General features: G+C 38.1%; 1 protein-coding gene across 4 annotated transcripts in view; it reads left to right on the top strand.

Moving 5' to 3' along the window:
* The window catches only part of LOC132934655 (probable nuclear hormone receptor HR3), a 75629-nt gene that overhangs the window by 25713 nt on the left and 33068 nt on the right, over nucleotides 1-16848 (top strand). Inside the window, exon 2 of one of the 4 annotated variants that reach the window (XM_061001011.1) lies at nucleotides 6567-7364. The exons of 2 other annotated variants lie outside the window; for them this stretch is intronic. In XM_061001011.1, the coding sequence (XP_060856994.1) occupies nucleotides 6932-7364 (433 nt within the window). In that variant the 5' untranslated portion in view covers nucleotides 6567-6931. Of the gene's footprint in view, nucleotides 1-5930; nucleotides 7365-16848 lie in introns of those variants that run through there. One more of the 4 variants, XM_061001081.1, reaches the window with a different exon arrangement.

Below are 16848 nucleotides of genomic sequence, written 5' to 3'. Positions count from 1 at the left end.
TATAATTATAGATATCCCGTGCGTGTGTGTGCATGTGTATGCGAATATAGCTATTAAAATGCGATTTATATTTACTTAACGTCTTAACGGTTAACTTGTTGTGCACTTCCTTTTAATTTATTGTCACCATACGTATACACGGACAAGCTGCAGTAGACAAGCACACAACATACACGTCTCATCTATTCTCTTTATAATGAGGACGACAGTCGTGTCAGCGGTACACGCGGTCGTCGCGTCATCGTCTCCGGTCACATTTTAAACGAAACTTTACAACGACAGATCAATACGACGATACGGTTATATTACTTATATTGCAATATTGTATTATACAGTTGTCTCTTGTCGCCACGACGCGTATAAATTCCGCGAGTACAAGACAAGTTGGACGGGACAAATGAGAAACCGACAAAAACAAGACGACGACGCTGATCAGTGTTCGATCGTGTGTGATCGTATATTAATATGTTATTATTAAAATTCTTCAAGTTACAGAAAACATGTACAGATCCGAAATACCGTAAACAGTTCCTCTAAAAGTACCTACGTGGAAAACTACGAACATTTATGTCTGCAGACCCTGTCGATGTCAGAGCTAATATTTTGTCGTATATTAAACATATTATATTGATTTATTTAACAATAAAATGTTGAAATCAGATTTATTACAAGTACGCGAATTGCTCATAGAAAATAACCGTATTTAAAGCAGTAATTCTGTTTCTATTTGTAACTGTAAAGGGTATTATTAATGATATAACATTAATATAATATTTTCAATAAATTCCAATTACAGTTTTTTTTTCATATTTGTATATGATATCCGTACATTATCAGAAATTTAAATATAACAATAATAATAATAATAACTCTAAAAAAAAAGAAATAGGTATCAATATCATACATTATAATATCTAAATTTATAAAAGAAAAAACAAGGTGAAATAAAAACAAGATAGTCGTTAAGCTTTTAGTAATTTGTTATGTATTACTTAATTAAAACATTTCCCATAAAAATATTTAATGATTAACAAAAACAATCAATATTTCTTATAGAGATACCTGCGGACATTAAAATATTGAATGGAGAATTGCGCATATAATTTGTACCTAGCTTAATGTTTTGTGTAGGATAAATTAAAAGATCGGCAGTTTATTGGATTTATTTAAAATTTTATATTTTGCAGTAATTATAATAAATACAGTCCGAATTCAATGTTTATATGATTTTCTATTATAATTGTATAGCTGAAAACGTAGAATAATTCTACTCTTCAGTGCATTTATTATAATTATTATTATTATGCATATACATCCCAACGTTTTGTTTTAAATAAAATCAACTCTAAATTCCAATATACAAATTGGTCATTTTTTTTCTACTGCAATATATACCTATACAGCACCACTCATCAGTATATTGTACTACATACCTAGGTACTTACGATTTATTGGCCCTCAATATTTATTTAACAAGTTTGTTTTTGTGATAAATTATAATCATATTATAATATAAGTAAACAGATATGAGATTCTCGTTATTTATTTTTCGTACATCAAATGCTGCACAGTTTTCTGTATCAAATGCTGGGTTTCATTGCTCGTCAGGGGGAGGTAGGTAGAATAATAATTAAAAAACGTTTCACTATACTATATTTTAGTTTCATAAAAAAAATGCAAATGTATGCACAATGTTAAATACGTTAGGGTTTTCATTCATATTCTCAACTCAAACACGATAGCAGTTAATTAATTTGAATAAATAATTTGATTTTTAAAATCGTATTATATATAAACAGATTGTGTTATACCGTTTATCGAGATCCCAACACGTCATATACGTAGGTATAATATCGGCATACAATATCTACACGGTTTAAAGTTTAAGTCCAAAGTTAATTTACATTATAAATTATTGATAACAGTTCTTTTATTTGTTCGTTGTTTACGAGTTTATGATGACAAGATGAATAAAACAAATAGGTACGCCGCTTTCCTCCCCCTCACGTCAAATACCTCTTTCTCAACGCGAGCGGTACGTACGCACGTACACGCTTCTGCTGAACGTTTCAATCGAAGCGATCGACAGTGGTTGCGGTAACGTCTCCCCGGGCTCTCTACCCCTAATCTGGCTATCTATATTATAATGACCTTTATTATTGGCCCGTATTTATTCGTCACGGGCGAGTTAGCCTAAAAGCAAGATGCTGACATCAATCCCCTGCAGCGATGACCCGCGATTTCACGGTACCCGCGATCCCCGGGGGGTATATATTTTACAATAATATATTATCATATTATTATACTATACTATAATCATCTGCTCGAAATATTTGTGTACAGCGTATACAAGCGTTGTTGTATAAGTTAAGTCTGTGGCCCGAATGTTTGGTACGCACTAAAATCTATAATATTACGTGTATTATACCGAAACACGCATGCGTCTATGAGTTGTCTATTGACTCTATGCCCTTCAAAAAAACTAAATTACACCCGCTTAAATGGTTTTTAAATTTAAACTAACCTTTGATTATCCTTTATTCGCATTAAGTATTTAAAAACAATTATCATAGCTATAACACAAATTAATTTGTAACCGAATTTTATGTATACAAATACAAATATTTCATCTCTAAGCAGGTGTGTTGATAACATTTTTTTTTTGTTTATTTACCTGATTTTATATTTAAGGAAAATTTTAAACTGATTACGTTCTAGGCATGATCAAATTTATTCACACGGTATGAATATGAGAACCGTGTCTTATATATATGACAAATTATTTATTGGGGGTACATTAAAAGTCTATTAAAATTGATAATACGCTTTTCCTACCAAACCACCTCCATCGCTTTTGACCCTCTAGTAAATTGCAGAAAAATTAAAAAATGCTTTCAGTATTCTGCTAAGTATACACCTATATAACTATATTACTATTGAGAATGTAATTTGTACGAAGGTTGCTGCAAAAGTCTTAAACGTTATGTATACGATCCACGGCATCAGCATACCAATATAACTTATGAGAGGGATCCTATATATAGTTAAAGCCTTCCCAATACAACAAATTATCAGACCCTTCCCCCGACAAGCAAAATCCTGTGTATACGCCACTGCAGGGCCGTATACCCATCATTACGTACATATACAATCGGGTATATATTGTACGGTCGTGGTCGTAATGCACATTCGGATGTATTGTAATACGACTGTATATTATAAATTATCATATATACCTACCTACAGACAGAGGTAAACCGACACTCGAAATATCAGGACAGCAATGGGCGCCCGGCTGCGGAACGGGACGTCGCGCAGCAGGTGTGCGCATTATACACAGTACTATGGTACACGTTTAGTACGTATTATTATTATTATCATCATCATCATCACGGTCCTGTGTATTATTATTATTACTATTATACACATTGAATAGTGCCGCGACGAGGCAACCCGACACCCAGGCGTCGACGGCCGCCGCCGCGGCATCAACGGGACGACGTCGCGTCGTCGTCGTCGTCGTCGTCTCCTGCCGGTGGTGACGAGTGTAACATTATTATATTCGGAATTCGTGCGTGATGCACTCGAAAACATAACGGGTCTCACGATTTTTTTTTTCCCTCTCCCCTCGTCGTCTTTGCGTTATTTTTTCACCCCACAACGTGTGCACTCCACCCCCGTACATCTGTGACCACCACCCGCCCGGGCCAGTGTTTACCTGCAGGTTTTTGTGATCGTGTGTACAGGTGAAACGCGTGCAAAGGTTTATTTTTTTTTCCCGAAGAGAGTACCGTTTCTCAGTGTGTTATACATATTATACGCGCTCGTATATACCTATGTAGACAGTTTCGTACCCCGCCCTCCTACCTAGGCCTAACTGCTGCTGCTGCTGCTGCTGCTGCCCGTCACCGCGCCGCAAACCAACCCCCGCCGCGAACCAGCCCCCGCATCGCACAGGTGTTTTTCCGACGAGATTCGTTCGCAACACGTCTCGCGGCATTCGTTCGTCTTCCCCGCATTATAATACCATCGGAAGGTATATTGTATTATGTATACGCGCGTTTCCTACTATTATTATAGGTCGTTGTTCGAATAGAAAACGGATCAAAGCCACGCGATAATTTTCGCACGTTTGTCGTGTTACGTTTTTTACTTTTTGTAAATTCGTCTCGTCGACGTCGACATTGATTTTCGTTCTCCGAAACGAGTAGGTGTGCTCAAGCGAGTGGGTACTTCGGGCCGATATCGTTTACGTGCGTCGTATAGACGTGTGTATCGGAAGGTTTTTAAAACATCTTCGTCGTTCAGCGGTGGTGGCTCGATGATAAAAAGAAACCCGACGGCGGTGATATTATTGTTGTTATATGTTATACTATTTCTCAGATATTACTTCCGCGCGGAAGTCGTACTATTCGGATTCGAAGTAGGTAGGTATTGGAAAATAACACGCGTTTTCCCGTCGTGTGTTGTGAGTGTGTGTGTATATATATATATAAATGTTGCGAATTCAATTTATATAATAATAATATATATAAATGGCAACTATATAGATCCGGTAAGAGGGGAAAAAAATATTAAAAAAACGTGTGCTGTCGGTTTCCGAGAATAAAACGCAATTATCTCCGAAAAAACAAAATTCACTCGTCACAGATTTTCTCCGAAAATAAAGTTATATATAGCGTGCTGGGTGTATTTAATAACAATATTATACTCGGCTGGTTCGTTATCGCGACGTCTTGTATAGACGCAAGGAGGACCAATCATGATTTTGTGGAATTATATTTGGTCGACGCAAGTCGCAACACACACGGTACGTCTTCGATTACAGGGTCGATCCGTTAGAAGGCGGGTAGCATTTACGACCGTTGATGTCTTATACGACGGGGGTAGGTGGGCAACGCGATGTGGGGTGGGGTGGGGTGGGTGTGCGCGTGTGTCGAAGCTCACACGCGCGTGTGTATAGGTGTACGGGTGTGGATCGAGGGGTGTTTGTGTTTACGGCCACAGCATGAACGCGGTGACGACGACGGCAACACGGTCGGTCGACTGCAACGCGGGTGACAAAGACGTCGACGCGAAATTTAAATTTTTTTCAGTTATCTGTCACGCGCGCATACAATAACAATAACAACAACAATATGTCGTTATGATACTCGCATTTGGGTACGGTGTATAATAACGTATACACTCACACACACAACACGAGCGCGCAGGGCGGCATCGACGACGCGCGAAATGCGACCGACGCCGCCGCCGCCGCCAGCCGTAGCCTAGGCGGCGGCGGCGATGCGCGCGCGCGCGCTCGCGCGACGCCTCTGCTGCTGTCGTGCGCTCGACTCGACGCCGCCTCGCCCTCACTCACTCATCCCCTTTGCCGCGCACCCACCTCTCACTCACTCGCACTCGTTTGATGTCGCTCGCGTCGTATACGTACCGTATTTATATACACTTTTTTTCCTCGCTCCTCTCGCTCGCACAACACTCTCTTTCCTATTCTTTCCGAGCGTGCACACACACACACACACACACACACACACACACACACATTACAACACATACAGTTTTTTTATTTATTTATTTTAATATTCTCTCTCTTCCGCGAGTCACTCCTCGCCGCACTTATTCGCGCACCGCACACGATCGCCGCTTTCTCTCTCTCACTCTTTCCTTATCGCGAATATACGAATATATATATATATATATATTATATACACTTAGCCTGAGTTCGCGTGTGTGTGTAATATTCTTTCGTATTCTCACCAAAACCCTCCCCTACCCCCTCCCACCCATCTTACGGTATACACACAAACACACACGCAGTTCTCCACCGACTGTGTACCGTCGGTGAATGGCTATTACGCCGCCCACCGACGCCGCCGCCGCCGACCGCGCTGCCGCCCGCCACTGCCGCCGCCGCAGACTACGTCAGTACTCAGTCACTGTACTCGGCGGTTAGTTAGTGAGCGAGTGCCGTCCGACGTATTGGTTCTGTGTGTTGCGTGCCGTACGTGCATTGCCGCCGTCCAAAAACGTATCGTTTTCGCGTGTGCGTAATATACTCGACTTTTTCGATATACGCACGTATCATAATATTATCATCGCCACCGCGTATTAACCTTTTTTTACGATATTATTGCAATCGAGAATATTTATTTATTTTTGCACATGAAATATTATATATTATATTTTTCATTATTTTTGCAATATATTATAAATTTATAATATATAAATCTAGGTATATAAATCGTTACCGTATATTATAGAGCACACGCTTGTACCACTGTAGTAATATTGTACCGCACGCTCGTCGCCGTTTCGCGTCGTCCCGTCGTAACCTTTCGCCGTCATTCGCACGTCCCGGACGGATTCGCCGCAGTACCATATTAATATTATTATTATGCAGTTGGCGCCGCCGTGCGCACGATAACACCGACAGATAACGGCGGAAACCCGTCTGGTATATAGTGTCGTCCGGTCGTAGGGTAGCGATTTACGCAACGGTGCAATAAATAGTAGCATTGATTATAAATAGTATTTATAATCAATGATAGTAGTAATATTTACAGTAATATAATAACTACCGACGGCGATCATCGCTGTCGCTGGACGACGCGGGAAAAGGACGATACGCGTGAGGATTGTCGGACGATGACCACCACCGCTGACAACACCGACGAAGACGATTGCCGACTGGCGCACCACCACCGGCAGTGACTCGTCTCCTGGACGGTATACCACCAGCGCATATAGCGATATCGCTTACGACAGACCGTGTACATCACTATCATCGTCATCATCGTTATCGGTAAAAACCGCACGCGGTTCAGATGTCGGCTGGCGCCACCGGTTCGTAGGCGATGTCAAACGACACGTGATCGACAGTCGCAATCGACCGCGACAACCACAGTCATTGTCAACGACGGCATAATAAATGTCTTCGTCGTCGCCCATATCGTCTTCGTCGCCATCGCCGTCGCCGTACTACCACCATCAACAGCAGCAACAGCAACAGCAACATCAACAGCAACAGCAACAACAGCAATATAACAATCACCATCAGCAGCAGCTCCAACACCACCTGCAGCAACAACACCTGCACGCGGGAGGCTCGTCGGCGGCAGCCAACGCGGCCGTCAACAGCATTCTGCTATCGCCGTCGGCAGGTGCCGGCGTGACGTCCGTCGGACTGTCGCCATCGCAGGGCGTCGGCGGCGGCGTCGTTGGAGACATGCAGCAGCAGCAGCAGCAGCAACAGGCCTCGACGGTAGCGAGTGCGGTAGCGGCCACGACCACTTCGCTGTTGCAACAGTGCTGTTCGCCGCCACCATCGTCGGGATCGTCGTCCAGCGTTGTGTTGAGAAAAGGTATATGCACCGACTAAGTACTGTAATTTGATACATTCGATACGAGTTGTATACATTGTATTTTAGTAGTAATATTGTAATACGTTAGGCGCATTACGGGCACGTATTATTATTATTTGTTGTCGTCGTCTGCGTCATCGTGCGAAGTATGAAATCGTAAGCATTTAAGTCGTCGTTGTCGTCGTCGCGGCCAGCTGTTATAATATTTAATTATAATAATATATACGGAGCTCCCGAGTCGGCGGCAGCCGTTCGTGAAACGCGCGCGTAATCGATCTTTCCGCAAAAGCGAGATCCCCGCCACCCCTGCACCTCAATCACAACATCGCCGCCTTTGTAACGACATTGTTACAATGTGGCTTTATTATATTATATTCTACATGGTTGTGTATAGATACGAGAAAATCATCGAATCGTGCTCCCAATAATGTAGGCGTACGCTTAGCTCAATATATTATATTATATATTATCATATCGAGTAACGCAGTTTGGGGATTACCGATTAGCGTAGCGTAAAGTACGGGGAACGTGCACAGTATTGAGTTTGGTTTTCTGCAACACCTGCCGCCCCGTAAAAGTAATAATACTATAATAGCGTTATTTCAGTATTGCTGTGCGTAGAGTGCAGGTTGTGTCGAGAAACTCTCTCTCTTATTCGATACCATTATATATTATATTATATTATTATCTTGTTCGTGTTATATATATATATATATATATTAATAAAGAGATGGCGCGCGGAAAGAGAGGCGGCGGCGGTAGTGGCGGAGGAGAATGTCCGCGAATGCTCGCCACGTCCGTTGCGTAACGGCCGTCGTCGTAACAGGCGAAAGTTTCTCCACGCGCGTTTTATATCCGGTCGCCGCCGCCGCAACAGCACGAAATCTTTCTCTGCGAGCCCGAACGAGCCACTACACCGTATCTGTACGAAAATCGAATATATTTTCCTGCAAAAATCTTACAGCGTCGAAATGCATTCCAGAAAAAAAAAATAATATAAATTCGGTTTAAGTCTACACACGGACAAGCGCATTCGCTGCATCACAATAATATTAATGATAAAGTTTGCGGATCAAATTGTAACGCAAGATCTTGTGATAATTTTTCGCGAATTTTTCAAAATTGAATCTACACATTGTCGCATATAATATATAATCCCGCAACAACGGTTGTGATACTAAAAAACTCCTGCACGTTCCGTGTACGATTTCCCCTTCCACGATGAAATAATATCATTATTGCGTATTTGTGTATTAGGTATATATTATTATAAATATTTTTATTGTAACAAGGCAGTTATCGTATAATGAACTTATTATTATTAATATTATCACATATTATTATTATGTTTATGTGTAACGTCGAGTCGTGTGGTTTTTTTCTCTTTCGTTTTCGCGTTTCCTTTGCCCCGTCGTCGTCGGTACTCGGCGGCGCCCGCTGCGGTTTGCGCACGTTATAGTATAATATAATAATATAATAATATTATAAGTGTATTTACGCGGAGAAAGTCTTGTCGTCGTCGACGCCGCCGCTTGCGTAATTCCGTCACCAGAAAATGTGTTTGGAAAAAAAAAACAAATCGTATACTGTTCGCGTTCTCCGCAGCAGCAATCGCGAATGGCTATAACCGGCCGCGTATTTTCTATATAATATTATTGCGATTATTATATGCAAAACGACTTGTATTGCGCGGGCGCGCTCCGCAAAATAAAAACCCAACAACAAATTACGTATACCATTGATTATAAATTGCACGTTGTATATTCTATATACCTAATACCAATTATAACACTGCATGGGCGTAACTAGGATTTAGTAGTCGACTTTTGGAAAATCAGGGTTCAAAATAAGCCATAGAGTTTTAAAAGGTCACCCACTCGTCATTAAAAAATGATTCTCAAAAAAACAATAAAATAATTACAGCATGATATTTTTTATTCTTCAGTGAGCACGTTCAATATTTTATAATTGTATATAATGTCTCTACATCCAAGAAGCCAATATGCTTTTAAAATACCATCGTCATTAATCTTATCCTCTCTCTATGTTTATATAGTATTTACAGCTAGATCTTTAAATCCTATTTTGTAATATGAATGGTCGACCTTATAACGTACGTTTTAATTCTCCTCATACGAGGAATAGCTGAACCAATTATATATTTTATATTACGGTTGTTTATCCAAAACCTAAAATAACCAATTATACGTCAGAAAAATTGATATGATATGTACTACTTATACGTTATATAATCATCAATAATATTGTTATATACACATTGAACACACGACAAAGTTTTTTTTGCAATGTATCATTAAATTACGTAAAAAGTCCTCACAGTGATGACGATAATAATACTGTATACGAACAATGCGAATTCACTAAACGGTGTTACCCAAGTTTCGTGAGAAATGTTGAGGGCAATTCAGTCGAATTTTTGAATCACCACGAGACCCGCGGGGAGTTGACGCTAAGTCAACATAATATTGTTAATTGTGTTGTTGTTATTATTATTATAGCAGCGGGGCGCGCACAACCTGAAAACGACCGACTCCTCAGTGTAAAATTCGATATGATTGGACTTAAATAATGTACGACGACGACGACAATAATAAACGATAATTTTATACGGGATAACAGTGTTTGCTGGTTTCGCCGTTTCGCGCGTATAACCAACGAATTTTTCGGACGCCGCCGCCGCCGCCGCCACCGTATAATATTACGATGATGTGATAATTATTACGACGCCGACGCGGCGTTGTATTATTATTAACCACCTTGGAACGGTGGCGGTGACGAGTGCGGGGGGGGGGGGATCGCGGTTAAGCCGGAACGATTTCCACGAGCTTTTCGTCGTTCATCCGACTGTGGTCCATAACTGTAGCAGTGTCTTGTAAAATATCATCGAAAATTTAAATAAAACGCACAATAGGTGTACAATCGGAGAATCATGAATACATTTCACAAACAACGGTGGCAATCTTGTGCATATTATTATTTTAATATATTATATTATACGACATACGTGCACACGGAACGCGTGTGCGTATTAAAAGAAAAAATATAATAATAATAATAATAATAATAATAGTAATGTGCATGAGTATATAGGTATTATATTATTATATTATACGACAGCAGTGGACAAAGTCGTCGTCGTCATTGTTGCTGCGGCCTGTACGTTTTATTACCATCACATAATATAATATTATATACAGTTAGGCGCGTATGTTATATCGAAAACGCCTAACCCTAATATGTACAGGGTAGGACAGATGAGATTATTGCGCTGAAAGGGTTAATATAATATGAACCCGAAGTCGTCTTTTCGTTTACAGCCCTTCGCCACCCCCTTCTACCTCCCGGCTGTTTTGGTTTCCCGCGGTCGTGCCAGACGATCATAACCGCGGTAGACGCGTGCAGATCACTACCTGCACGCCGTCACGCGTTCTCCACCCAACACAAAGTATGTCGCGCAGGACATCTTTCGAGAGGCATTTATTGTACCGCGTTATCGGTTATATAGTTTTACGGTCGGTTTTACGACACCGGCAACGGTTTCCGGCTCAGTGTACTATATTGTTATAATATGTCTAAATAGTTGTGCGCAAGGTAAGGGCGTGTGTGACGATGTCGCGCGCACGCGCCTCTCAATATTGTTATTATGTGCGAACGAAAAATAATATATATCATGTGATTGTCGGCCGTAGGTGTTGTATATTATTGTAAAACTTACGTAATAATATATTGTAGTACAATAAAGTCCAAAGGTTGACCACCTTATATAGGTAGCTATTATTTAGTTAATGAAAAAAAAATTGTCTCGCGTTACAACAATAAATTTAACTCGTAAAGTTAAAGTTATAACAAGGAGAACATTAATATTAACCAAACTTGGTTAAAATGAGTTTATTAATTTTTTTTATGTCCATTTTGGTCACACGTATAGGTATACATAGTGATAGCTGTGCAACTTTTATTTTATTTTGAAATAGGTAATAACTAAATATTATATTAAAAACAAATCCTACTATTCCTTTGTGGTTTAATCAATTACAGTTTAGTAGCACATTTTTAGTGTGGACTAAAATATTTAATGAAGAAAAATATATTTTGGAAAAAGTTGTAACATGTTTTATATGGTTACAATATGTTTGCAGTGGGGGCGAGGTACAAAATAATAATAATAATCGTTCAAATATAAATAAAATATATAAAAAGGAATGCGTCCGCGTTCTTCGGGGTCGAATCAGAGGAGCTTCGCTTCCCCTAACCCCAGGGCAGGGAAAATTAATTGTTTTTCGCCGTGTACAACCACGGTCACCACACCGCCACGGCACGGCACATTTTCTCTATATTCGTATATGTACCTATAAATTATATAATATTACGTGAGTCGTATTTACATGATAAAATATAGACGACACGAATGCACACACACTCACACACACACACACACACGAACGGTCGACGTGAACCGTAAAATTAAAAAATATTGTTTCCGGTGCAATATCAATCAAAGTGCATTATTATTGTGGCGGCGGCGGCACTGTAATGTGAAAAACATAAAAACCTCGTTTCGCATAACATATTAAAACATATATTATAATAATGTGTAATATCTCGATAATATTTATTTAGGTATAGGTGAAATTCATAATATTTTCATTTATAATTACAATTTAACTCATTCCGTATTATTAATACTGTAGATATATACCTAGGTTATACAATATTACGTGCACGCTTTAAATGCTTTTCCGTGTGCTCGATATTTTTCTACGTCGAGGCATGTTCTTTGATGTTCTATAATATCATCCCTGGACGATTGAATATTATTATCCGCAGTTTCGTTCATACGCAATATATATTAGAATTCATATTACATGAAAGATGTTATCTAACATACAATATTTGAGCGGAAACCTAAAGCTATATGTGTTATTTGCACACGTCATGCTACTACAGTATGCTACTATTATACAGTATACATGTATAATATAAACGCGTGGGTTGTGTCCAACTTGTTCCACCCGCATGTGTAGTACGGTTGTCTCCGTATTTCAAGTGCGTGGCTTGGTATATTTACGTTCAGCAATTCTCATTTAGCTTCGTTAGTGTTTTAATATTAGAGTAAATTTACCTATTTCGGAACTTAAAGGTCATAAAATATGATGTAGTTTATTGAAGTATATTGTTCCAATATTTTAATTTTGGAGCAAGTAATATGGGTGTGAAAAATATTACAAATAAAAAATGCTCATCTATCGCTTCATAATTAAAATATTGAAATAATACACTTTCAACAACCGACAGAATATTTTCTTAGGTACATTTTAAGTTTGATGATGGTAAATTCACTCCTAACTATTAACACTATCAAAGCTAAATGAGAACTGCTAAACGTAAATTTGCCATGTTACGTGGTAAGACTTGCAAGACCGGAGGCAACACAAAATGCGGGTGATGAGATGTCCTCTTAATTAACTATTTGTGTGGCTATCAATTCCTGGGTTCCTGACAGAGCATGTGTGAATAGGGCTTTGCGTGTTACACGGTCGCGTAATTTGCATTACAATTTTTGAACGTTTGTTGTTTTTGGCGTCGCCAGTAAAGGTGATAAACGTCTTTTGATGTTTTCAATTTAATCAACAGCCACATTTTGATGCAGTGAAATTTCGTACCTACCTACTACGAATATTATATAACGTAATAATAATAAATAATAATAATATACTAACAAGTGCAAGCAGATCGATTAAGCTCTAATCAATTTTATAGATATTTCTTTTTTCCTCGCAAATCTATCGCTGTCGTGGTATCATTACCTACCAAGCCCAAAGTCCAAAATCAAACAATTCATTTTCCTCTTACAAGTCTCTCTTGAATAATACATTATTTATTGATAAGTTATCTTATAGAGTCAATCTCGAAAGGAATCCGTGACAAATTCGTATTCTGTTTAATATTTTTTTAGAATTTTAATCCTATGCGCGTATCTCAGTCCTATACACGTTGATACCAGGGTCGGATCCAGGGAAGCACTGCCCCTCCCCTCCAGAAATATTATTTCTCCAATTTTTTTTATAATAGGTACTACAGATCCTGATATTACTATATTCTAATGATAGATATGTATGATATAATAAAATAATATATAAAATATATTATACATATATATGTGTACCAGACCGTAAAAAATCCTAGATACGCTACTGCTATAGACTGTGAATCCTATATTGTACGATATAAAAAAATTTAAATTAAGAATTAAATGTAGGTATATTTTAATAGTATTTATGTTGACAAAAATTGACCACCACAGATCTTTGTCCCTGGTTGATACACACTGCAAATATGACCATTTTAATGTCTCCACATAACTAATGTAGTATACACCTAGTTGTTATGGTCAAATTTGACCATTTGACGATACTAGTATATATTATTATACAATGTCATATTGGTAATAGATTCAAGTATTCAACTATCAAAATGGCTGCGTGTACATTGGATTTTACGCCACTAGCACAAAAGCTGCATAAATGCACAATAAGACTATATAATATTATATTGTAATGTGTACGACAGACGCAAATTATCGAACACTGTTAATCGTCCGTCCGTATTTAGTGCATTTCTGGTGAACATTCATTATTATTCTAATATTTTGTTTGTTTATTATTATTATTTTCGTCGTCGGTGCACACAATATTATAGTCGTTAACGGATTTAGTATTTCCATCTCGTGTAACCCCTCCCCCCGAACGGTACTTGGCGACGATAGAGTGCATGTGATTTAATAATTTTATTGTTGTACGATACGTAAAAAAAAATAATATATTTCGTACGACGCCCGCAAATCGCGAATCGTGCGGAAAATCCGCGCGCGCCGCGTCCGCTACGACCCGGCGAAACGATAAAATTGTTGTACATAATTATTACATTATTATGCTCCGCGCGCGTAACGGTATGTACACGATCGGCGGCGGTCAGCTGTTTACTCCCCGCGCCCCTTCGTCCGAGTACACCCGTAACCGTTACCGTTCGGCGGCGGCGGCGGCGCGCGACGACAAAATGTACCGTTATAATATTATTATTATTATTTATACGCACACACAGTATAATATTATATTATTTATTAAATTGATAATATACTCCGTTATTGTGTTCATACATTAATCTGTACCTGTACATCGCCATTTTATCACTGGTCGGTGGTACCTGTTAAAATTCAACCGGAGTGGGTATACATGTATAATAATAACGATAACGAAAATGCATTTAAACACGTTGTTCAGAAGATCTATTATACTTTACAATCGCCATAATAATCTCGAATGTTCGCTGCCAGTCTCTACCTCCCCCGAAATCGAAAACATTTTTCTCACCTGGCAAGTTTTTAACAATCGTCAAATGACGAACGAGACGGAGGAAATCGAAAAATAAAAACTAAAAAAATACATTTTTATCGACAGCTCTTTCCCGCCAAATTTACCTGGCTTATACATTTTACAGCAATGACACGGTGTAATCTAAATTTGAAAATAGCTATATCGTGTTATAAATTGTAGTTCATATAAGTATATGACTTAAATAGTCATGACACGTTAAAATAAAATACCTACTAAGGTCAATTTCAGCTTTTGAAGATAACCGCGAGTGGTAAAATATATACATTAAAATATATAAAATATATACATCTAGCTTAACTTTTCACAGTCCAAATGAACTTTCCGTTTGTTATGTCATAGGTTATAGGTAATATCGAAAATTCCTGATGATGTTAAATTTCATGTTCAAATTATTTAGTAGATTTAGTACTTTGGAGAAAATTTGGCGAAAAAGGACTGTCGATATTAACGTAGGTGCATCATACGCGAGTTTTGTATTTTGCCAGTCACACGGCCAAACACGACAGTATGTGGTGTATTTGCGTCACTTCATACTTGCGTTATGTGATCTGCACGTGAATGCAACAAAATATACAGCGGCGGCTCTCAAAAGCAAAATATAACAATTGGAATACACCGTACAAGACCGTCCCGAGTCACGTTGCGGGCGGGCGAGCCGCGAAAGGTCTGAAAGGTCGCACTGATATAATACTTCGCGAATGCATTACCTATTATTGCATTAGCGGGGCACAGTGCGCACGATAATAAATAATAATAATATAATATTGTCGTGTCTGATAATTTCGCGACACGGTCATCGGCGGCGGCGTGCGTAGTATTACAATAATATATTTTGTGGCCGCAATGTACGCGACGACGGAGCAAATTAAATCATATAATATTATACTGAAAACTGAACGCGATAAAGGGCGCATAAGGAGAATAGGGGCTGCGAACACTGTCTTCCAACTTATACTGTCAAATTCTTTTCTGGAAACCGATCAATAACAATAATATTATGTTATATTGGAAACACGGGAAATTGTTAAATTATAATAATTTACTTAAACATACTGTGGTGCATGGTTATCGGTATAATATTTAGGTATTAAAATTAAAAATTAAATTAATTTGCATATTTTCAAAGATATTACCGCTTGCATGGTTCACGATAAAATAATCATCCTGTATTATTATTATTATTATTATTATTATTAAAGTAGGTACTATAATAGTAGTATGTGTCTAAAGAAAATCACGTTTTTCTGCTTTCAATATCCCAACTCAGCGTCAATTTCTGTAGGGTGGTAGAGGGCATTTCGCACCTATACCAACTACATACGTATAATTTACGTTATTTTTATTGTACATCAATATTATATTATTTAATGCTATACAATTACGTTATTTTATTATTTCTGCCTCGTTTTTCTTGGGTATTTTCCAAAGTGCTATCGAGAAAAGTTTTGTGCTGTAGAAAATAAATTGTTTGTTTGTTGATACTTAAGATCGTAACTGTAGAAAAATGTTATCATTATATATTATATAGCCATAAAGGCACTGAGTTGGTAATAATAAGAATAAACACAATATGACTTCTTTCAACTATAAATAATTAAATTAATTAAAAAAAACTTCAAAAGTTTTGATCAAACATTTAGTTATTTGATATTAATTTGTATTATATTAAACCAAGTATTTTAAAGTATTTTATTTTTATTTTTAAATTATTAGGTATGTCTACTTATATAGGATGAACATTTTCTACATTTAAATCCTCTTAGGTACATGGTTAAAAAAAAATTGTGATTTATTTTGGATCTAGTTGTGGAGTGTGTAAATGGAGAGAGTAAATGGCGAAAAGAGGTGAGGTGAATAGTGGACTATTATTGAAAATGTGGACTGAAACCGGCCTTCTCACAAGAACCATGGGTGTATTTAAATATATATATAACAGATTAAAATTGCAAACAATTTTCTGAAGGGCTTGCCTAACCTAACCTGTCGATGCGGCGTAGACAAAAATTCTTAGAATATACCTAGGTTCATCGTATTAACTACGGTATAGGTAGCTGAGCGGTTAAACGAAT

Source organism: Metopolophium dirhodum, chromosome 1 (assembly GCF_019925205.1).
Source record: "Metopolophium dirhodum isolate CAU chromosome 1, ASM1992520v1, whole genome shotgun sequence".
NCBI classification, from domain to species: domain Eukaryota; kingdom Metazoa; phylum Arthropoda; class Insecta; order Hemiptera; family Aphididae; genus Metopolophium; species Metopolophium dirhodum.
This window is presented reverse-complemented; position numbering and strand designations above follow the sequence as displayed.